The 23,917-nt window shown below is 47.6% G+C and overlaps 1 protein-coding gene across 4 annotated transcripts; it reads right to left on the reverse strand.

Annotated features, from left to right (window-relative positions):
• Nucleotides 1-1,789: 1,789 nt before the first annotated feature.
• ago3a (argonaute RISC catalytic component 3a) lies at nucleotides 1,790-23,215 on the reverse strand. Of its 4 annotated transcripts, none has more exons than XM_037452773.2 (19): nucleotides 22,277-23,215; nucleotides 13,924-14,095; nucleotides 13,721-13,841; nucleotides 13,364-13,572; nucleotides 12,717-12,853; nucleotides 10,305-10,439; nucleotides 10,116-10,233; nucleotides 9,440-9,587; nucleotides 9,205-9,324; nucleotides 8,122-8,244; nucleotides 7,231-7,364; nucleotides 6,722-6,906; nucleotides 6,443-6,602; nucleotides 6,210-6,300; nucleotides 5,897-6,091; nucleotides 5,420-5,554; nucleotides 4,782-4,883; nucleotides 4,089-4,288; nucleotides 1,790-3,928 (listed from the first exon to the last, which is right to left on the reverse strand). In XM_037452773.2, exons 1-19 carry the CDS (start codon nucleotides 22,293-22,295, stop codon nucleotides 3,820-3,822), a joined length of 2,613 nt encoding a protein of 870 aa, XP_037308670.1. In that variant the 5' UTR covers nucleotides 22,296-23,215; the 3' UTR covers nucleotides 1,790-3,819. The 4 variants fall into 4 exon arrangements, with proteins under 4 accessions (XP_037308670.1, XP_062421428.1, XP_037308671.1 ...); XM_062565444.1 differs by having other exon boundaries at nucleotides 8,101-8,244; XM_037452774.2 differs by having other exon boundaries at nucleotides 8,101-8,244; nucleotides 10,116-10,203; nucleotides 22,277-23,213.
• Nucleotides 23,216-23,917: the final 702 nt, after the last annotated feature.

The raw sequence follows: 23,917 nt of genomic DNA on the forward strand, positions 1-23,917 counted from the left end.
GGAGACAAGGACGAGAGAACGCCGCGGGGCTGCTGGGCCTCGGACGCCGACGTCCAACCCCGGTTCTGTTCACTTCTTCTCTCTACACACCTGCAGCCAAATGAACCTTCACGATGCAACAAAGTGAGCTGAATCAAGGCATTCTTTCTCCCTCGCCCATGTGGCTTTTTAGTCAAATGCCCTTCAAGAAGAAAACCTCGAATCCGTTAAGGTAAAAACCTCTGGACCGATTGTCCCCGTTCGGATGACGAGGCGCTGACATCCCGTTTTCACTACCCGGGCCGAAGCGGGTCGAGGGACAGAGGTTGATACCGCTCGGCTGTGTGTGCGAGTGAAGAGTGGCAGTCTCTAAAGTGCTGTGCTATGTATCGTTCGTGTGCTGAGCTGTGTGACCCCCCCCCCACCCCACACACACACACACACACACACACCTTCCACCGTACCAACGAGACACCATTGATCGAAAGCTCAGCAACAACCATACTATACTTGGCATAAATTCTATTTCTACGTAGGCTTGGTGTCTAAATACATGAAACACGAGTTTGCATTGACATTTCTTAAAAAGCAACAGGGTCTAGAGTGAGAGAGTTTAAATGCAGCCGTTCCTGCGCTGCTGCAACAACTTATTGTGAAGGACATTCTCTTTTTTAGATTTGACATTTTGAATTTACAGCACCATTAAGAGGAAAGGCACTTTCTGTTAACTTCTTCTCCCTCCATTGCTAACCTTCCACTGCTAACAGAGCCACCGAAATCAGGGTCGTTCAGCGCCGCCTCGGCACGGATAAACACCTTCATCTCAGACCGGACACAATTCAGCTATTTGGCTTCGTCGGACTGTGACTGGATACGATTTTTGATCTTTAGCTTCCATAAAAAAAGACTATTTGCAAGCCTAGCGGAGCCAAAGGCTAGCCAAAAGCTAGCTGCAGCCTTTCATTTCAAACGAGTCCAGCGAGTCGTTTTTTTTAATTTTTTTTTTTTATCAAAACGGGAAAGGACAAAGTCTGTTCCCCCGATGTGCAACACGGGGAGGACAAATCCACCGAAGCAATAATGCCTTCACACGCCTCCCAGCGTTCACTCCGCAGGCCCCAAACGCTCTTTCACTCATCTCACCGACGCTGATATTTGCAAAGCGGAGCTGATGACATTTCACTTGTAAGCGAGGCAAACACATCTGCTATGTAAACATGTGTTCAACCGCCTCCAAGAGTGTGGTTCACACACGCCAACCCCAAACATCCATTACTGACAGCGGAGAAGGGGGGGGGGGGGGGGGGGGGGGGGCTAGAAATGGATTCTAATCCTCGCAATTAACTTCATGGACTGGTTCAAATTGTTTGTGGGGTGTTCTCCTCTTCCTCCTCCTGAAGGGGAGTAAATGTTCAGGAGGAGACAGGGAGCTGAAACTAAGATTACAGCCTTTAGATGTACCGGGAGGCAGAGGAGTCAGAATCCGACGGGAACCCTCGCGTTACGGCGTTCTTTGATCACAGCCCGTCCTGGAGATGGATCAACAACATTCCACTTCCCCCTCTCCTTTATGACGAGGAACTCTGCTCTTCTATTCTACCGCGCAGTGTGCTCCGAGAAGGCTTTGCATGTCACCTACTCAGCACTAAAGAAGAAGATATAAATGAGCACCCGACATCTTGCAGCTTTTTCTTTTTTTTTTTCCCGACCCAAACATCAAAGCGAGAGGCGGTTAAAGTCCACGTCAGTGTCGATAAAGGTATGACAGACCAAACATACGTCACTAGTTTTAACAAGCCCCCCCCCCCCCCCCACCGACTGTTAACACAAACCCCACATCATATACAGGAACAAGTCAACGATCTATTGCAATAATAAACTCTAACCATCACATGTCATCATACATCTATTACGAAAATTATTAGTTTGACCATTTTTTTTGTTAGCAAAAATAAGTGGCGCGCGTCACGAAATTGAAAATGTACAAATATACTTTCGATCTGGCTTTTAAAAAGGCTTACAGTGAAAATCATGAGGGCTGTAACCCACTGACGGAGGGAACGCCTGCCCCCCCCCCCCCGTTAGCATCATTCCTTCTACGTCCCCCACCTAGAAGTTCATCTTCTAGTTGAGACAACAATAGCACCACCACGTGCATTCAGTCCCCAAATCAACGGTCAGCTGCTGCCAACAACTCGTCCCGCGCCCCCCCCGGAAGTTTTGTAAAGCGGGTCACTACTTTGGCCCGTCTACGTGGACGGGAATCGAACCACCTCCTGCATCCCGGATTACAGTGGAGGCCACTTATTGAAACAATTAGTGACCTGATACAAACGCACCGTAGCAGCACTGCTGAGTGAACAAAAAGGGAACCTTCGATATCCGTGGGATTTGAACGACATCTATAGAAAAGTATATAAGCGGCATCGGAGGACAGTTTCTCGCTTTAAACCATCTGATGCCGTCCGTATGTTGGAATATGCTTTGTGATCCTTTTAACCCACTGAAACAGCAACGAGTTGTGTGACCCTTTAACACTAAGCTCCCACCAGGCACTTGAACACTACTACTTTACGGCCTTTGCACCCAGCGTGTGACTCCACTAGCAAACCGAGGATCGGGGAATTGGAAATGATGCACACTGATGATGAAGTATTCTCAAAACAATGAGCCACATAAAATCCTTCGTTTCAAGTAAAAACATGAAAACCACAAAAAAACTCTGGTTGCACCATTTTCGCCCAACATCATGGGCAGAGTCATAAAACATGATCAATCATATGGCAAACTGTCCTGTAGAGGACACTCACTGACAAATAAAAGGTCCGAAGGCTCTTCTAAATCATTCATAGGTCCCCTAAAACCCGCTTCCCATCATTCAACTGATTATTGCACTAGAGGAAACCATTGCTGTGATTTCTACCCGCCATGCTGTGAGGGAGAGAGCCAAATGTGTGATAAACTACTGAGATCAAAAACATAAGCTTACATGGTTTGAATGAAAATAATTAAAAAGAGTAAGAATTATAAAATGTTTCACATACTGTTGAAGCAAAATACAACCCGATAAAAATAACAGTGTTATACTTTAAATAAAATCCATAGACGGGTGTGTGTGGCAGCTGACTGCTAAAGTAGCAGGACGAGTATTTGTTGTTGTGACTGTAAAGGGGCGTTTATACCTCGTAGCCAACAGGTGGCAGTGTGCTCCATAGAAGAGACCATTTCTCACATCAGTAAAAAGAGAGGAGGAAACAAGAGGAAAAAGGAAAATATTAAAGTGGCAACTGGAAGGACCCCTGGTCCAATGAAAAAAATATATTCCCCCTGGTGTAGAGGGGGGGGGGGGGGGGGGGGGGGATCGACAGGAAGTAAAAGTGCTGCTGCTCAAACTGACGTGAGGTACTGTAGAGATGGCAAAGGAGCAAAATACTGAGGAGGCTGTAAAGAGAGACTGGGCTCAAAGGGGAAGTTACAAATGAGAAGGCCAGTAAACAGGAGACAAACAGGGAGGAGGGGCAATGAGAACGGGGCCCGATGATGGAGAAAATAAACTAGTTGGCTCGTTAAATATTGCATAATAGTGCAGAGTTTCTCTTTTTCTTTAGTTTTGAAGCAGCGTTTGCATCCTCAGTCCAATGTGGGGGTGTCTCCTCTCCTCCCTCCTTTGCTCTGCACAGTGTCAGGTCCGGATTGACTTCTGCATGTAGGGTGTTTGGGGGGGGGCAGATATGAGGACTCCTTGAAATGCGAGCCAGGTGTGCCTGGTCATGTGTGTGTGTGTGTGTGTGTGTGTGTGTGTGTGTGTGTGTGTAAAAGGGTGGCGATGGTCGCTGTGGCTCAGGCGAAGTACATGGTCCTCAGGGTGTCGTGGTGGATCTGAACAGCTTTGGCCAGCGCCTGGGGGTCCCGACCGTTGCTCTGACCGGACACATGGCTGCCCTCGGCGCTGCAGAGTGGGAGGGGTGGGGGGCAGTTACGACAGACGACAAGTAACAATGGAAAAACATGAATAAAGGCCCATTTTGTAAGTAATACGGTAAATGTCCGAATAATTACACTTCAGGGTTCAAGAACTTTTCAAAACAACGTCATTTTCCCGCTCCCACCTGTCATGTTCTTTATCCACCAGGTGGTAGCGCGCACGGAAGGCCACCAGGTGGGCGTAGTAGGCTGGCGCGGGAATGGAGACGGAGCGGGTGCAGCGCACGTAGGTGTGGCACAGCTGGTACGTGAGCAGCTGGAACTCGTCGGCGGTGAAACAATTGTCGTCCCACAGCACGTGGTAGTGGGAGGGCCTGCTGGTGCCCTGCGAGACGGGGATCCATGCATTCGAGTTATTGGATTCAGATTCAAGGGGTCGTTACATGGTGCCATTCCTGCTTCGTCCTAAGACTCCTAATATTCTATTCATATTTTGAATAACATGCAGCCGTCCACGTTCTGATTAACCTTTTGTAATAGCTGCACAACGCACTGAGTTGAATAAGATAAAAATATCCCACAATTCTTAACTTGCTTTAGTTATAATATTCAAAACAAATGTGTCGTTTGCATCACCCGAATCAGATCTGAAGATTTTCATATTCTGAATGGAATATTAGTGTGGATAAGAGCTCCGTGGCTCTTGCCCCATGGTTTTGGAATGTTGGCCCCACTTTGTCAGTTCCTGGGGATATAACTTTAAAAAGGAGAGCTATTTCCTAATTTGGGCCCTTTTTATTTCTGTGGAGCATCTCTGCATGAATGCATAGATCTGCAAATACATAATGAAATCCTGCAGAAGAGGAGACTGGACTGACCTGTATTCCAGCATGACTGCAGAGGTAAAAGTCAAACTCGTACGGATGCGTGATGTCCGTATCCACGGTGGTGCCAGCAGGAATGTTTCCACTACGTCCAACCTGCAGGGAACGATGGGCAGTTAGTCTCCACTAGCCCTTTGACTGGTTCACCATGAAAACAAAAACAACTGGAAGATTTCAGGGAAAGCGGTGCAGGAAACAAAGTAAAATCACTCACAACAAAACATTTCTGATGTTCCAAGCCAGGCGAAGGTCTCCCGAATGCTTCCCAATCAAGCTATTAAAAGCCTAATGCACTAAAGAGCCTAACTCTCCAGAGAGCCCAAAGCTCTCCGCTGATAATAAGGTTGTTGCTAGCAGAGTCTTACTCTGGGGGCCTTGAGTGCCACTCCAGAGCTCTCGGGTTGCATCGGACCCTAATGCTTTAATCGAATGTAATTACAGGGGTTAGAAGGGTGAACAGTCCAATTGACAACAAAAGGTAATCAAGGACGCCCATTTCGAGTACTTAACGTGCTGGCACAGAGCATGAAAAAAAAAAAATGATGGACTAACACGTCACCCACCTTGCCGACCTAATGGGTAATATCGCTGTGTGTGTGTGTGTGTGTGTGTGTGTGTGTGTGTGCACTCACTCTCTCGTTGCGGTCGGCACAGAAGAGCCGCGTGTGGTGGCGTTTTTGCACAACTATGTATGTGATGCCTGGCTGGTACTCCTTCTCCAGGCTGATACAGGCCTCGCGAATGGCCAGCAGCTCATAATAAAGCACCTGAGGATGAAGGAGGTGAAAAAATGTGAATCAAAAAAATAAACTTTTTGAAGAACACCCAGTCACCAGTATTCTTCTTTCACCGTACGGTTATCGAATGTATTTCTGTTTCCTTATCTGTGTGTGACATTTAGGCTTCAATATGCCCTCTCATACATGGACGATACCTAACAGTATCATCTGCAATAAATCAGGAATAGGTTCAAACATTTTGATTTGAAGTGAACTAACAGCCTGAGCTACTGAGCATAAGACCTCCCAAACGTAGTTTGTCTCCATCATGACCGATGTGACTGACGTTCAATCCACCCAATTCTTTTGTGTAATGGAGCGGCAGCGGACCTGTCTGAACTGGCCTTCTGAAACTCCATCCCTGTAGAAAATGATCCTGGTGGGCTTGTAGCGGGTCGACTTGTAGAACTGGATGAGCAATTCCCGCACCATGGAGGCCAGGTCCTGGATGACCTCCTGCCGGGGCCTCTGGACCCGCACAGTGGCACAGTACCTGCTGGGGTGGGCGTCCATACTGCCTACCACCTGTTAAGAGAGATGGTGGACAGGGAGGGGTCGTAAGGGATCGACGAGAGGGGTCAGCGGTGAAGGTCAGGTACGGATTCCACCAAGCGGTCGGGTGAGGAATGAAGATGGAACCTACTGCAGCAATTGAGGGCTTCTTCCCGTCTCCAGCGGGTGGATGCGTAACATCCGCTCCCAAGAAAATAACCGGCTGCTGAAACACTGATGGTCTGTTGATTAAGACACGCACACACAGTAATTAGACTGAATCACAACATGACAACAGCAAACGAACACCACGTTGAGCCTGAGTGTCTAACAACAGGAATCAGAAGAGTCCAGCATCCCAGTAACAGAGCGTCCCCGACTGACCGCTGGTGAGGCACCAGGATGTTGTTGATGCCCCCCAGCTTCACGTTGATCTTGAGGCAGAGGTTGGAGAGGGTCTGGGGGGACGTCTTCACCACGTTCTTCACCTGGACGCACTGCGTGGCCATGCCCAGGAGGGTGTCTCCCACACGCTTCACCTCGGCTGGGCGGGTACAAAGAAACGCTTCTTTCACTGACAAAGCAAATTGCACAAGCACGCGCTCCCAGAACAGCACCCGTGTGTTGGTCCTAAGCCGCGGGCTTTCCTCTGGGTTTTCCTACCGTAGACGGGCGTCTTCCCCGGCAGGATGACGATGATGAGCTGCAGTCCCGAGTAGGTGTTCTTCAGGTGTCTGAACATGGGCTCCACGCTGTCCGCTCCCTGCGCGTACTTACAGAAGCACGGCTGGCCCTGGATGGGCATCCCGGCGTCCTTGGAGATCTTACGCAGCTGGTCTGTGAAACCCCTGAACGAGGAGGAAGCAGCAGGTCAACGGAACGGTAAAGTCCACCTCGAATCAATGCTCCTCTCGTGTGAAAAAAAACAACATTTAAATGAAAAAAAGGATGTAGGCAGGAGGAGGCAACGCATCATTGTACTGTATCGTTTTAAGGCTTTACAATTTGAAACCAATTACTTATTCATGCCAGATTACACATTACAGAAACAGAAATAGAGAAATAAACGAATGTCCAACATTATTACAGATCGATGAATATACTTCAGTGAGCATCATCACTGCACACACAGTGACGACAGAATCTCAGTCAACATGTGCAGATGATCCTACTTGAGTATTTCTTCCCGACACTGCCTCTGTGTGGCGAAGCAGGCGATGGCCCACATCTTGATCTCCACCCCGGTGTGGAACTGCTTCCCCCTCATGTCCCACACCCCGTGGCTGGGTGTGGCTACCGTGCGGTTCTGAAACAACATCGCAGCCTCACCACATGTACTCGTGATTATGTGGGCAAACACTGTGCTCACAGACCTACACGCGCACACACACACACGTACTTTTAGAACATCCACAGAACACACACGCACTCTTCAGCCATACCAAAGATGAACACTTATTTTAATCAATACACCATTTGAAATAATAAAGAAAGCAACATGCGTATTTGCTCTTTCAAGAAGAATTTAAATTTCAAATAAATGAATATATATCAACTTGAATTTCACCATTTGAAGAAAAGTAAGAGGCTATTCTGTGTGTTGACATGCACAACACAGTGTGCACAATGGTGTCATAGTTCTCACTAATGCACAAATCTAAATGTATTAAAGTAATGCAAAGGTGTTAATCCACATCGTGGTTCAGCCTCAGTAAGTTGCTTCTTTATGCCAATCTTGATTATTTTAGAAAAAAACATTGGCTGAAAGCTAAGTACTTTAGAAGCTATCCAATCAAAATTTGGGTGTTTGCTTTTCTACTTTTCTAAAAAAATTCATCCTTGCCAGGTAAAAAGAAAGAAAAAAAAAGTCTTAAAAAACCCTCAGAATTCATGAAAGAAAGAATTTAAAGTTTGCAGTACTGAGACCTAACCACAAATGTACACCCTGAAGCACAAGGGGAAGCCAGCGGGTTAGTTCCCCCCAGAGGCAGTGGGACGAGGGCTGAGGGAGGAGGGGAGAGCGTGATTTAAAGGAGGAGTACCATAAAGTGCTCTGTGCTCACCCTGCCGCCGTACTGCAGCATGGGGGCGGGGAGCACTCGCCCCGTCACGTGGGCCATCTCGTCGCGCACCTTGAACTGGAATTCCTGCACAAAAGGGTCCGCCTCGTAGTTGGCGCTGCGAACCTGCGGAGAGTCGGGGCGTGAGAAAAGGCACCGTGAGTCAAAATGACGTGTGTCGTAGTGATGTGTGGCTGGTTTTGTATTTATAAACGAAATAGTTGGATTTCTTAAAGAGGAGAGGCTAAATCAATTTGAAGCTGATTTATGACACCCTTGTGATTCCACTTGAGAGCAAAGACAAAGTGTCACAGCGGCTTCGCTGTTCGTAGAAAGTGAGAAAAAAAGTACTGGTAGCATGTGACGAGTGACCCGCCCCGCGCCTTGATCGCCAGATCAAACTGGCAACAGCACGAAATGACAACACCACTGCCTTCATTTCCTGTGAGCGAGTCTGCTCGTTCTGTTGCCAGGTGAAGAGATAGGGGGACGTGGTTTAATAAGGTAACAGCAGATACTAAAGTGCGCACTGTTAATCTGATGGTGGCCAAAGGCGCCGCCTGCACATCTTTCCATAAACAATACCCTACAGACACATTGAAGCCATTACTACCGTGGTATTTCGTTAACCCCAGGTAAACCTGCCTCATAATTACCAAATGTGAAGGACAAGCACGCAGTCGGGCCTCCGCTAACAATATAAAATGAGAATCTGGCCGAGGCGATTACTAAACAGGAGATTTTGTATCCAGATGAGCTCCATGGCAACCAAGTGTTGACCTGCTTAGCAACGTGGCAGCCATCCAGGCAGCATCCTGAACCGGCTCCCTTGAAGTTAAAGCCTCGGTAATGGCTTGAAATTTCTAACATGTATGGCATAATCCAGAAACCCAAAACCAGGGCACCGTACCTACTGACAACATGTTAAATCGCCAGGGAAATCAGGATTTTGTGTTCGACAATGCATACATATATGTATAGGGGTACCAAATGTACCAAACTACTTTTGTTTTTAATTGAAAGTCGATTGATGTTTTGAAATCTAGTCCATTAACCAAGAAATTCATGTGATCTGGAGTGACCCACCAGCCGGCTGATCTCCTCCTGTCTGTCGGGTGCAGAGCGAGCCGTGGCTTTGATCATGGTGGAGGTCTGGTTGTCCGTCAGCTTCTTGATGCACCGTTGCCCGGCTACAATGTTGCACACCTGCGAGAGAACAAAATCAGTTTGGTTACCTTTTGGCCAAACTTTATGCCGCTGCCCTGCTTCTGACAGCTGACAATGTCCCAATTACACTTGTTAGCGACTTGTTTTGTCTCACCTCCAGGGGCAGGTAGGTGTGCTTTTGCTCCTGGCCCACTTGTAGACAGGGCAAATGTGGGTATTTAAGCTGCAGGTTGTACTTCTCCCTGAAGTACTGGGCTACGGTGCGCTCTACAGTCTGACCATTTTCCAACTGGAGAGGAAACCTGAAGCAGAGAAAAAGCACATCTCGCGTCAGAAACTAGGCTATAATCAGTCTGATTTCAAAATATAAAACCATTAAACCACCAGCTTTAATATGGTTTTAAGTATTGATTACACCCAGGAGGCTAGAAGCTGGGTTTCTTTGTTCAGAATATCGCCTCGCAGACTTGATTCTGTGCTGAACTCCTCCAGTACATTATTTTAATAAGCAGTGGCTTAGCCTTATGATCATAAACAGAACATAACTCCTCTAATTCTACAGTTGTATTACATTAGTGAAAGTCGCTAACATTCCGTATTCTAACAGCTACACGACATACATCCTTTCTGATGGAAATATGGTGTTTGAATCCATTCAAGGATGTCACACATTCTACTCTTGTTAAGAGGAAACACACACGGCCCTTCCTTAATGGTGGACTAATGTTGATCACATGGTAAGAAGGCAAGTCAGCTTTTATCAGGTTTGTTCGATGGTGGATTGGTAATCACATTATCACCCCCCCCTCATTCCATCCCGCCTGACTCACGTTTGGTGGCTGGCTGGCCGACGGGTCACGTTGCACACGCGGTACTTCCTCCGCATGGTTCCACAGTGCGTCACCTCCACCTTCAGACCTGGTGAATCATGGAAGGTGGTGGCGTAGCCTTAAGAATGACAGCATTTTGATTCATGTGAGTCAACTGGTTACTCCCACTGTGCGCGCACACACACACACCTTTGATTTCTTTGGTGAACTTGACCCGGTGGGAGTCTGTGAGGGGGCGTGGCTGCTCGTCTATGTTGTGGATGTCCAGCACTTCACACATGAACTGGATGACCGGCTGAGCCTTGTAGAAGGCGGTGGCCGACACTGCAAGACGAAGGAGGCACAAAAGTCAATTTGACAACATGGATTCATCATACATTTTAATTGCACAGTTTGCATGAGTGTTTAGAATCTGCCTGAACAGAAATGCGTAAATGTATTTATTTGTCCGACATTCACTGTTCAGAGGCCCTTTGTGAGGCTTTTTTTGGCATTGCGTAAGACTCAGACTGGAGTTGAAGGTTGTCCTCACAAATGTTGTAACACTTCGCACCAGTTTAGAACTCCTTCGGGGGTCCGTATGTTCCAAACAGCACGCACTTTGAAGCTTTCACACAACAAACTGAAACACAGCTCCAGTCAACCTAAGCGACGCATGAATACCATTCAAACACAGGGATGGAATATGTTTTTTTAATGTGCCATTATCATGATGTTATTATATTGAGGATTGTCACACAATGTTTGTGTAAAAAAATAAATAGGTTCCTTTCATGCGGGCTGTACTTTCCCTCATTAACTGGAAAGGCCGAGGCACTGAGCAATTCAAATATATCTACGGATGTGAATCAAGGCACAAAAAGCCAGCGAGAAATTCAAGTCTCTGGGGGTAAAAAGGAATATCAGAACACAAAGCAGGATCAAAGGAAATCCAAAAATGGATGAAGAGAGCTGAAGTGAGTGTGCTGGTGAGGCCGAGGAAGCTGCTGACGAATTATATGGCTCAGCGGTTGTGATGTAAGAAATCTCTGTCTGACGGTGTGTTTGATCATGAAAGCTCCTGGTCTGCGTCCTTGAGCCTTTCCCCAAAGACAGGATATGACATCACTCCTAACCGTCCTCTCCATGCTGTGTGATTGTGTAAGAAAACAGATGCTTTGCAAACACTTGGAGTTCTAGTTTGTAGTTGGACAACAAACAAGTGACTTGAGCTGACCAATAGAAGGGATTTGAAGGATGAGAAGGCGGGAAAATGGGACAAAGGGAGAATCAGACAGCAGATAGAGATGGAGATTCAAATGGAGACAGAGGCCTCAAAGACGTGAAGCAAAACAAAAGCCGTCTCAAGGAAACGTTCCACACAGCTACCCTCCTGACCCAGGCAACACCCACCAGACACACACACACACACGCACACACACACACACATGCGCAAGCCGCCCCCTGTCTCCACAGCAACCGACTCGTCAGTTCCCTGCCAACCAAAAACCCGCCTCCCTCCAAGTTCCTGTTGGTCTCCAACAACCTCCCGCAGTGTCCATACAGCAAAACACATTTTCCTGACACTTACTTTCCATAAACAATAACAGATTGGAGCTCACTATTTTGTGATGCCAAATGACAAAACAAATGCCAAAGCCAATATTTATTATTAGTTATTTCAAAACAAATGATCTAACTAGCTATGTTTTAGCAGGTAGCCTTTCTAATGAGGACTCCCTCGTCTGGCCAATCAATGCAGTTCTTAATGGGTTTGTCATTCATGTATTTGGCTAATATAACACTAAAAACAACTGTCTCGAACTCACACACACGTTAATTTAGAGAGGGAGTGGGCGGGACCTACAGTAAAAAACCAGGTGACCCATTCTGCCGATCCATGGTATGAGTGTGACAAAAATACGCTGAAGCATTCATAGTCTGTCACTCTTTACATCCAGACCTACACAAGCCATACTAATATACTTAAAGCAACATCTGCCAAGAAGCATGTTTTTTTTTTTTGCATGCCTGACAAAATATTGGTTTCCATGGCACCACACTTCAGTCTACCCATTGAGGAAAAAGCGCCGGGAGTATCCTGCAGATTTTTTTCATCTCCAATTAAAACCGCCTTCTAATGATCGGGATTTTGTCACGTTTGATGTATGTTAAATACAGCTATTACACTTCAGCAAACATAACATCGCTAAATGTATATCAGCCATGCACGAATCCCTAAATAAAGCCTGTATCATGGAGGCTTCCACCCTCTCATCTATCCGCTTAATTATTAAAATCTAATTTCCTCTGCTGTGAAAGGGGAGGAGAGAAAACTATTTAAGGGTGACTGTACATGAGAAGACTTTTTTTCAAACCGAGATTGAATTACAAAAAAGTAGTGTGAATGTTGAACATTTTTTTTCTTAATAATTTTATTTAAGAACAGCCTCATTAGCAAACGCAATTGTTACTCTGTCCGTCTGCGTGTGCGTGCGTGCGTGCGTGCGTGCGTGCGTGCGTGCGTGCGTGTGTGTGTGTGTGTGTGTGCGTGCATGCGTGCATGCATCCCGTCGAAGCCCCGAAGTGCCATCAAAAATCAAAGTGGAATTAGGGTCTCACCATCAATGTTGAGCATCATCTTCCACATGGCGGGGCGCACAGACTGATGGAAACCGAACCAAACCTCCCTCCCGCCTCCCAGTGGGTGGTCATAGCCCTCAGGAGCCGAGAAGAAGGACCGACCCACCGGAGTGTACCTACAGCAAGGAAAGTAGCAATGACGAGAATTAGAACAAGGGCATTGAAGGAATGAAAAGATCATCGGGAGGTTGTGTTATTCAAAAGGACCAGAAGAGGAGATCACGGGTCAAGAAGGGAAAGGGCGGATGTAAGGAGACAGGAAATGTAAGAGTCCCTCAAACATCCTGAACGGCGGAATGTACGTCAATATGTTGCATTCAGCTGCTCTTCAGTGGCCCATCCTCCTCTTATTACTCTCCTGCTGGGGCTTAGCAAAGTGATACGGAGTGAAAGACGCCATGAGGTCGAGGAATGGTGCTTCGTGAGAGCCCATATATAAGTCGGGCTGGATTTCCATTCAGAAAAGTAATGATTCAGAGTGTCAGGAAGGGGTGGGGCTGCTGTCCTTGAAACTGTGAAACTTTGAAAGATCACCCTTCGTCCCAATTATCTAACAACTGGTCTACTTGTCTAATCAGAAAAGTGTGAAACCAAGAAATCCGAACCCGATTTAAAACCCGGCTCACTTCATGGAGGGCAGGTGCCGCAGCACCACGTCCACCGCGTGCACCGGGTTGGTGCTGATGGGCTTGTCCAGCTCCAGCGGCTCGGCCATGCTGCGGCCGGTCAGCACCTCGTGGAGCATGTGCCAGCTGACCAGAGACACAAACTTGATGGAGACTTTGAAGGGGCGATCTTTCCCCCCTTCGCCCGGTAGAGTGACGTCTAGGTCCACCTGGAGGGGGGGCGGGAGGGGCGGGACAAAGAAGCTCAGACGGGGTCATGTGAATGTGAAGCATGTGTGACACCATGTAGGCAAAGAAGGTGTCACACAATCGTCAACATTCGGCACAATTGTGTGGGGTGTTTTTTCCCCAGCTCACCCCTGCGGGGGCCACCGGCAGCGGGTTGGCTGTGTACAGGCTCCTCTTTCCATCGTAGACTGGCCTGCGATCCCCAAAGATCGTCACCTTAAAGTGCTGCACCATTGAGTCGACGACCTCTCTGCAGTTATTAAAAAAAGGCCACAGATTCAGCACCAACAGTCCGACGTGGCGGCGTATTCACAGAAGCGGGTGTCTCCTACCTGTTGACTCGACGGGGGCACTTGTCAGGCTTGATGTCCACCTCGTAGAGGTAGACGTCCATCTTGGGGATCTCCACCTGGAAGCAGTTGGCCAGCAGCTTGATGGGCTTCCCCATTGTGCCAAAGCCGGGCCGCCGAGGCATGGAGAACAGGGACTGGGCCCCAACGGCTCCTGAGGTCACAGAGAGGGGTGGGGGGGGGGGGAAGCAAGAGAAAGCTTAGTGCTGGTCTGACTCGGGTCAGGGTTTTGTCAAAAGTGTATAAGAAGACTCGGCTGATACAACATGTATCATTTACTAAAAACACACACATACACACACACAACTGCCCCCACTCCCCTCGGGAAGTACATTTGATTAGATTAGCAGCTCTGATGGCGATAAAATAAATGCATGATGCGATGATGTTTGCCATGAGGCAATGTGTCAGTTATGCCTCATTTAGTGAGAGCTGAATAATGTGACTTGAGACTTCTGAGAGGGGCCTCTAAGGTTACGGATCCTAATATATTTTTTCATGATGCTGTTTTACTATTTTGGGACCAGAAGTAAACCAAACAACAACAAAAAAAGAACTCTTACATACTGTGTACTAGCCTTATAAATGAACTGTGTAGTGAATAACAGCACATGGGTTGGATGTTTGTCACTTTCTCCACATCACAGTCACGTTGAGCCATCCTCACGCAAAAACTCATCCATGGGAGTCATCCATGACACACACACACCCCCCTCAACCCCCCCGGTATGTTTTCCTCCCCTTCTTCAGCCGTCTCGTCTACACGGTTTCTTTTTTGAAAACACTCCCTGAATGTGTCATTGACGAAAGAGTCATGGTCGAGCGTGATTCATCAGCGATTTGACTCACAGTCTCACATGTGTGGCTGATCTTGGGGTCGAGGCCCCCGGCGAGAAGAAGGTTCATTAAAAAAAACACAAAAAAACAGAAACCTTCTGGAGGGCGACAGCAGACCGCGCGAGCGACCCTGTTTGTTTACAGCCTGCCTCCAGAAGCGTGTAGCTGGAGCTCTCCTCCTCCTCCAGTGGGCTGCTGACTGTAGCGGGGGTTCGATGTGGGCCGGTGGGGCCTGGTGGGGGCGGGGGAGGGGGGGGGGGGGGGGGGCTGCTGGGATAAAATGATGAAAAACAGTCTGGGATTCCTGCCACGGCTGTGCCTCTCGCGCCAAACTAAGTGCACGCAAACTTTTGTGATGGTAATCCCGGTGGGGCCCTTGGTGGAGCTTGTGAGCTCGCACAAAGAGGGAAGATAAATGCTCTCCATCAAGGCTGCAGGAACCACGGATTGGGATTTTCAGTCCCCCCCCCCCCGATGGCCCTGGTGAAGTCGGCATGTAGGAGGAGGAGGATTGCAGGGAGTGGCAGCGTTGGTGTTTTCCAGCTTTCATTTGCCTTTTAGAGAAAAACTCCTGACTCCTGTTCAGCGTGAGTCACATGGCCACCAGGGGAGTCCAGGCGCCCGGGTTCAGAAACGACGGCACCAACGGAAGCATCTCACAGCGAGGAAAGAGAAAGCAACAACTCCTTCTATTCCATTTCAGAATGAAACCCCCACACACACAGAAGCCTACACATGTTTTCGCACACCCATAGTTTGTATGAAATATGGACATCGTGTCCCTGGCGGTTTCTGAAATGCCGTTTCCAAGCTAAAAAAAGGGGTGACGGCAGCGCTGGTTGATGCTCAATTACGTCCGAACACACTGCCATCACGTCCCACGGTCACACACACAACCATTGATTCATGACGAGATGAATGGAGAACCAACTGAACACGTCACACGGATGTGTCTACGAAGAGCCGATGGGATCCTGGCCATCAAATCAGTTACCTCACTCTTATCTGGTCTTCTTGGAAACTGACCTTCAGTCTCACTTTTCTGCAGCTTACACTTCAAGGTGTGTCGAACTGTCATCTACAGCCGCAGGCAATGGAACACAAACTGTATGTGTGTTAAACACCGGACAACGACATTGATTACATGTCTCAAACATTGGATTAAAAAGTGAATTGCACAAGTTTAAAGGGACGTCCAATTCAGGTAGGTCTGACCAACGCTGAGCACAAACCGACACGGACTCATCAGGGGCTCGTTGGCTCCGTGCACAGTGTCAAATGTTCAAGGAAACGTCTTGTTGACACACCGACACTGTGCGGCTGTGCGCGTGCGCGCCCTCAGAAGATTACAGGAAGGACGTGCTTTAACAAACCGAAGAGGGTAGATTGAATCGCTCTCTGTCCATCAGTATGTCTCTCGTTTCCTGAGCCTACAAAGTCAGTGGCGACTACAGGAGGTCAGGCTATTCTCCCCCACGGATAAAATGTAACTCCATTGGCGGGTTTCAAGAAAAACTGCAACAATTGATGGCGTGGATGGAAATGGCCTCTGGTGCCTCGGGTTCCTACTGCAGCCCGTTGTGTTGTGTCCTGGTTCACCTTTGTCCTTCATTCCATAACTTTGCTTTACGAGCAGTTTGATGAAGATGTGCCAACGGAGTTTTAAAGGTGCTTTTATGAATTTCATTTTTCTCCAAGTAAAGCGTCAATTGAGAATAGCCCCAGCAGGGATAGAATGAAACATTGGAACGCCAGCAAACTTTTACAAGCGTTTTAAGGCCGACTTTGTTTTATGACGCTTCAACCTTTTGGCCTTGAAAGTGCCTCTTAAGCGTCGGTAGCTTTCCTACCAGAAGCCGCTGTGTACATTTAATTTATGTCACATACAGTTGCTGGCGCCTCTCACACTTTGAATAATAAGTCTCTAACATAAAACATATTAATCACTTCTACCATATTATTTAAGGATGAAAATATTCCTTTGTCGCTGAATATTCCTGAATTGGTTTGAATTGATTCACAGCCAGTTAAATTCAGATGAAATGAGTCATGTTACTAGTTTCTTTACATTAATGAATGAACGCATGTGTGAAATTCAGTTCATTGTAAACAAAGCTGAGTGATACTATTCAGTAAGTCGAGGCACCGCAGTGCTGAACATGGAATCAATAAATAAACACACCAATGAGCTTTGTAGGATCATCTAAGCGATGTGAACTCGTTCCCCTCTGCAGCTTTGCAAAACAAAACAGACACACTGCACACAGTACACACACACACTGCACACAGTACACACACACACTGCACGCAGTACACACAGCATACACACTACAGACAATCACACACACTGCACACAGTACACACACACACACACACACACACTGCACACAGTACACACACACACACTACACACAATTACACACACTGCACGCAGTACACACACACACACACACACTGCACGCAGTACACATAGCATACACACTACAGACAATCACACACACTGCACACAGTACACACACACACACACACTGCACGCAGTACACATAGCATACACACTACAGACAATCACACACACTGCACACAGTACACACACACACACACACTGCACGCAGTACACATAGCATACACACTACAGACAATCACACACACTGCACGCAGTACACACATCATATACACTACACACAATCACACACACTGCACACAGTCACAAATAGCCCACAGTCAAACACACACTGCACACACACAGCACATACACTACACACAATCACACACACTGCACACAGTACACACACCACATACACTACACACAATCACACACACTGCACACACACACCACATACACTACACACAATCATGCACACTGCACATAGGACACGCACAGCACACATTACACAGCTGCAGAGTCACACACTGCACACAATCTCACACACACTGCACAAAGGACACGCACTGCACCCATCACACATCTGCACACAGTGCTCTCTTTGCACATAGTTACTCTTTGCAGAAAGTCAAGTCACACTGCACACAGTCAAAGTACACACAGCCACACTGCACACAGTAGCCACACAGTGCACACAGTACAGTCACACACACTGCACACAATCCCAGTACACAACACACAGTCACACAGTGGGCCGAGAGCCAGAAGAACTGTATAGTGAGAAGCTCGGCTGGAATCCAGTGCACCCAAACGTCCACGCCGCTAACGAGTGCCCCCCCCCCCCCCCCCCCCAACACACACACACACACACAATACAGCTGTTGTGTTTCTAATCCTGAGAGGCCCTGAGCCGCGGGAACAGGGCGAGCGCTCAGTTGCGAGGCACAATGGCGTCTAGTCACAGCGGGGCAGGGCCTGGAAACGCATACAGAAAGGCCGACAGCTGGCGAGCAAAGATGGAGGCACGTCTCACCCACACCGTCCGTCTCCTCCTTCCCGTTCCCCTCATCTTCATCTGGCACCCACGGGAGTCAGTGCCCCACTCTGCCAAAGGGAAACTACCAGCAGGCGGCCACATACTGACCTGGGCCTGGTCACTCACATCGACATGGGTTAAAGTTGACATCCCCCTATAGGGACCAACCTGAGGCCGGGTGATGGCCAGTGTGTGTGTGTGTGTGTGTGTGTGTGTGTGTGTGTGTGTGTGTGTGTGTGTGTGTGTGTGTGTGTGTGTGTGTGTGTGTGTAAAAAGAAAAAGGAGAGATGTACAGTGGCAGTCAAACGTTTTCTCATTCAATTCAGTGAGAAGGTTTGTCCAAACGTCTGACTGGTAACTGTATGGGTGGGTGGGAGGGATTTGGAGGGGGTTAGATCTGACTGTGGTAAGAAGCTTGTCTGACTCTATGATATTATAGAACGGCTAACAGTCCCACACACAGAGCCTTCTGTCCTCCCGGTCTTACTAGTCCGGTTAGTGGAAAAGAGGGACAGGGGGCCGGGGTTTGTTGACTTTCTATGTTGACTTGGGCAGGACGACTGCTCCGTCACTGAGAGCTTGCATGCAGTGTAATGAATGAATTACAACCGAAACAAATGTAATACTCCGATTTTTCAACATCTGAGAGAGAACATCTTGCTTATATTAGTTTTTCCAAATCAGAAAAAGTGAAAATCAGCAGAAACGATTTATTTCAAGACGTTTTGAGGTCTGTGCAGCTGACAATTTAGTCCCCACCTCGATTTATGATGGAGGTCTCGTCATAACGAATAAAAGCATCAGCATCAGCAAATCTTTCCATACGCAATCCTTTTGCTTCCTTTGGAGTATTTCATTTGTGTTGTTGAGCCGATCTAAAAGGGCTCTACTGTCTGATTCAACAGTTTTCTTTAACTTGACCAGATCAATACTATGACTTTTTGTTTTCATCTGCTTTTTGAGATTAAAACTGTGGTTCTTTTTAAACATGGGAGTAAAAAATGGGCAAAATCTTTGTTTAAAATCATCTGAGAAACATTTAAGTGGAAAGTATCTGGTATCTTAAATGTCTCTCTGCCACCAATAAACAGGCCCGACTTCGTTCTGTCCCTCGAGAGAAGCCTCCACACAGACTTCCAACTGCGAGTCCCTCTCTTCCTGTTCATGACCTCCCCCTTAAATGAGCCTCTTTGCAGGTCGCCACCCCCCCCCCCCCCCAAAAAAAAAGGAAAAGAAGTGTGGTCTAGCTGCTCTAGGCTTCTAATCTCTGTGACACATCACAACTTCCAGCCTTCCTCCCTCTTCTCCCCCCCCCCCCCCCCCTTCTCCCACACACACTGCATCCCTTAACTTTCCCATCTGAGTTTGCCGTGAGTCCCCAAACGCCACTCGTTTTTTAGTCTACCACACAAACAAATGATTAGAAGAGTTTTGGAGAGCCTGAGAAATTCCGCGGAACTTTTTCCACACGGGCCTGCGCGACTCATGATATATTATTAAAAAATGTCTTTAGAAAGCAATTTGAGGCACAGGGAAGAAAACTAGAATAATGCTGCATCACTGGGGTGGAACAGCAAGCAGCAGAAGCACAGCTTCAATTCTGCCGTGATATTAAAGAAAAACTGAAGCTTGATTATCTTCAAAATTTGTTGCATCACTATGCATGTCCGACTCAACCCCCAAAATAAAAGACGCGACCCGTTCCTTATCCCAAGAAGGACAGAAATACTGATCCTCTTACAAATTAAGAAACATATGCAAATAAATACTTGAAAGAACTCTCCCTTTTGAATATCATTAACATAAATTAGCTAGCAATAATAGATAGTTATTCCAGCAGTCATTGTAGATTCTTCGTTTTTATTACTGCCTTTTCATAATAATTTGTAATTAATTTTGGACGATGTCTCTTGTTTGCGCCTATCGTAATACATTAAAAAAGATTTAGGTATTTTTATTTCCTCCAGTAAAATACAGCCATATGTAAATGTCTCTTAAATAGAATGAGCCTAAAGAATAACTGAATTCCCCTTAACAAGGACCACAATGGTTAGCGCTATGGATGAGGATGGGGGGTTTTCCCCATTGTCGGTGGGCCGCTGGAATGAAGCGAGTGTCGCGGCGACAGACTGCAAATCAAGTGGCGAGCCCTCCCTCAAAGAGGACCCCACCGGCTGCACAAAGTCCACAGAGGACAAGGCTACAGGGGGAGTGACAGGGAGCACAGCGTTTCCCACTGGGGCACAGAGAGGGAAATAAAGGCAGGAACCAAGGATGGGCGGGTGCAGGGGGGTGGGGGGGAGGGGGAGGGGGGGAGTGGTGTTGGTAACTGTGAATCCAAAAAAAGAGCGGGAAAACCGGGAGTGTGAGGAGGAGAGAAGGGGGAAGACTCATTTCTGCCCCGCTCCTTGTATCCTCGAAGCGCACAGTACACAGTCGCAGGTTACCCAGCATGCATTCTGCTGGGCTGGAAGAGGACACCTTGATGCGGGCAACGATGTACTTTCAAATTGTTTGCCATTTTGGGGGAAAACACTTATTCCACCACATGGCCCCAAAAGTTAAAGGTGGTGTTTAACCTGGAGGCCTCCAACTATCGCTAACATGGAGGGAGAAGCCCATCATTTCACATTTGACATCATTTCAATTCTGAGGTTGCAACTCCGGCACGATGTCCCAACATCCCATCACTACCCAGTGGCGAGCAGTTTGCAGGCATAGCGCTGTGTTAGCGCATGGAAATAGATTGGATCTGCTGGAGGCTCGAAAGCCTCGCTCTCATTTTACCCCTCGCGCTGAGCTCTCCAGAGCCGCGGGGTCCAAGGCCCGGCCGTGTGCCGCCGCCGAGGAGAGACTCTCAGTCTGTAAGCAGGCTGTGCAACCAATGAGCATTTTCTCACGCTCGTCTCCAGGCCGTTGACTGACGGGAGGGGGTGGGGGGGGGGGCTTTTAATCATTCACCCGCGGCATCGGGCTCACTGGTCGGCCAACACACGTAAAGTGATAGAGTCAGACATCCCTCTTTCTGAATCACAGTCCATGATACATTGAATGGTTGACCTCAAACATGACTATGCATGAAATGTGCTGCGAGAGGCTTGTGGAATAGGAAACACACACCAATACATTGTTTTAGATATTAGTTAGAAGTTTTATCCAATCATATATCAGCTGTCATGTTGCGCCGGTTCAAGAAGTCCGCTCCACAGTCCCTGTGGCGTTAACCAATCAGATTTAGAGTTGGTAAACCAGCTCGCAGGCACACAGCGACGCTAAGCACCAGCGAGAGGCGGAGGTACGCAGAGCTTATAGCAAACTGACCCTGGTGACCCCGTGGCAATAAGCATTTTTAAGATGGACATTAAAAAAAAAAAAAAAAAAAGCTCGACACCGTGAGAAGAGGTTGGTGATAACGCCCCGTTAAAATGAGCTATACATGTGTTATAATGAATGGGTTTAGGTCCAAATGTACAGTATAGTCTCTAGCCATGATGGCCTTAAGCGATTGATTACTTCATGTAGGACATCACTGAAGGCCCTGGGTAAGGAGCAGAGACGGTAATGAGACACTAGGCTGAGGAGAGGGATCTCCTATGAGGGAGTGGGGGGGGGGGGGGGGGGGGGTTGTATCATCTGTTGTATCATCTGTTGTATCCATGGCTGATCAAGCATACCCGGCATTCAGAGTATATTAATCTACTAAGTGGAAAGCTTCCGTTACAGCAGCCTGTTAAACGACGATAGGAGCGGAATGAGAAATGTGGAAAATAAACCTAGAGAGAAGGATGCTGCACTACACGCCGAGGGGTCAGTGGGGGACCAGGACCGGAGGGAGCATCCCACGGTCACGACTGTGACTGCGAGATGACGTCACAGAGCGGGACCCTTCCTAAAGCACGCAGGGGATCCCCGAGCCCCGAGTTTAATTCCGTCTATCACCACCCGTGATGTTCCGTCGGTCATGGGGTTCACCAAAGCTTCACCCGGAGGAAAATAACCTCCATGATTCCGGAGGAAAGCCGACACATGTTCTGCCACACAGTCAACAACATAACTTCAGTCGGGAGGCCATAATGTACCTGTAGTTCCGATTTCCATTCATGAGGTCTCTGTCCGGGATCGTTCCCCGGATCACCGCAGTCAACCGGTCGGGACTCTTCCCCCGTTCTACCCGGTGTCTCCTTCGGCAGCGCCGAAAGGCGGAGTGTCCTGTTCTCTGCTTCTCTTGCCCCCCACCGCGGATTGTCAAAAAAAAGAGGGGGGGGGGGGGGCGGTCCAACCGGTCGTTTTACCGGCCGTGGAGGTAAGGGGGGAGGGGGTTGGGGGGCTTCAGCGTCCCCCGGCGGTCCACACACGGTCAACCGAAAAAAGGGGGGGATTTCACTCCCGCGGAGGATGCGACTAGTTGCTCAACTGTTGGTTAGCTAAGCTAACGTTAGCTCGCCGGCCGGGGAGTAACGGGAGTACCGGGACGAGAGGAGCCGTCAGGAGATTATCACCGCGGGGTCACCGAGTCCGACTCCTACCGAACGATGAACGGACAGCACAGCGAGCTGCTTCGGAGTATTATTGTTATTATTATTTTTAATAGAAATAAACCGAGTGGCTAGCTCGGCGGTTTGACAACGTTATAGTTGGAAATTGTGGCAGACGACGGTTACTTTAATAGCGTTAAAAACAGCCGGTGACACGGCACCGTTTCCCGAGCAACCATATTGCAGCGGCGTCTTCTTCTTCTTCTGGAGTTTTATGATGTTGTTGTTTTTTATCCCGGTGCCGGTGGAATAAAGCTGTCAACACCGGTCAGCAGCCGTGTCTAAGCGTTTTTTTTCTGTCCGGTTGACAGATCAACTCTGCGGGGCTTCGGCGAGCCAGCTAAATATGGTGAAGTTGCCTTTCTGACAGGAAGAGGTGGGCTCTGACGTCAGAGGAATTGACTCCGCCTCCATCCAGAGGAAAACTCTACAATGACACACATCTGTGGATAAAATGTGTATTTAAGAATGCATCAGACTATGAATTATTCTAATTCAGGGCTACATCTCTTTTGTAATGTGTTTCCTTTTTATTTTCTACTCTGACTTGATAAGTTGTAGATTGCATCCGATTCAAGCAAATGTAGTTTAAAGTTATACGTTATCAACTCCATACAGCCCACTTGTGTGGTGTTATAGTAAGGAAGAAATGAAAAAGATGCAGGTGCCTTTTAGTAGCAAGTCACTTGTTTGTCATTTATAATGTTCCCACCTTTCATAGAATTTTATTCAAAATTCAAATGTGGATTGAATGATTCACAAAATGTAATCCTAAAGGCATTTACTACTCCAACAGATTTACACGAGGTTTTCTTCTTGTATTTACATGATATGGACTCTAGGTCTGGACATAAAGTAAAAATACAATACCAGGAGTAATAAAAAACAATTTTATTTTATTTAAAAAATAAACCGCCCCAACAGAGTTCCCATACTATCACATACAGGGCCAAAACAATATGCTTCCATGTCCTTTCATTCAAATCTGTTGGAAGTGCTATGACAAGGACTGTTGTTGATCAGCGGCTTCGGTATTGCTTAGTCAGACAGTGAGGCTGCGTGGAGGGGAGCCGCCTCGCCGGTACCCACATGATGCATTACCAGGGGGACGGCCATTTCGTCTTCCCCTTTTGCAAGGTGCTTTGTGGCTTCAGTGAGTGAAGAACTGCATCTGTTTCAGTGATA

Source organism: Pungitius pungitius, chromosome 11 (genome assembly GCF_949316345.1).
Source record: "Pungitius pungitius chromosome 11, fPunPun2.1, whole genome shotgun sequence".
NCBI lineage: Eukaryota > Metazoa > Chordata > Actinopteri > Perciformes > Gasterosteidae > Pungitius > Pungitius pungitius.

Bases quoted from the DNA above. Each gene is read 5' to 3' on its own strand.
- ago3a (XM_062565444.1), bottom strand. The intron at 6,907-7,230 runs GTAGGATCATCT...CTCCTCGTTCAG, and splicing joins TGTCGGGAAGAAATACTCAA to GGGTTTCACAGACCAGCTGC. The intron at 5,555-5,896 runs GTCCGCTGCCGC...CTTCATCCTCAG, and splicing joins CAGAAGGCCAGTTCAGACAG to GTGCTTTATTATGAGCTGCT.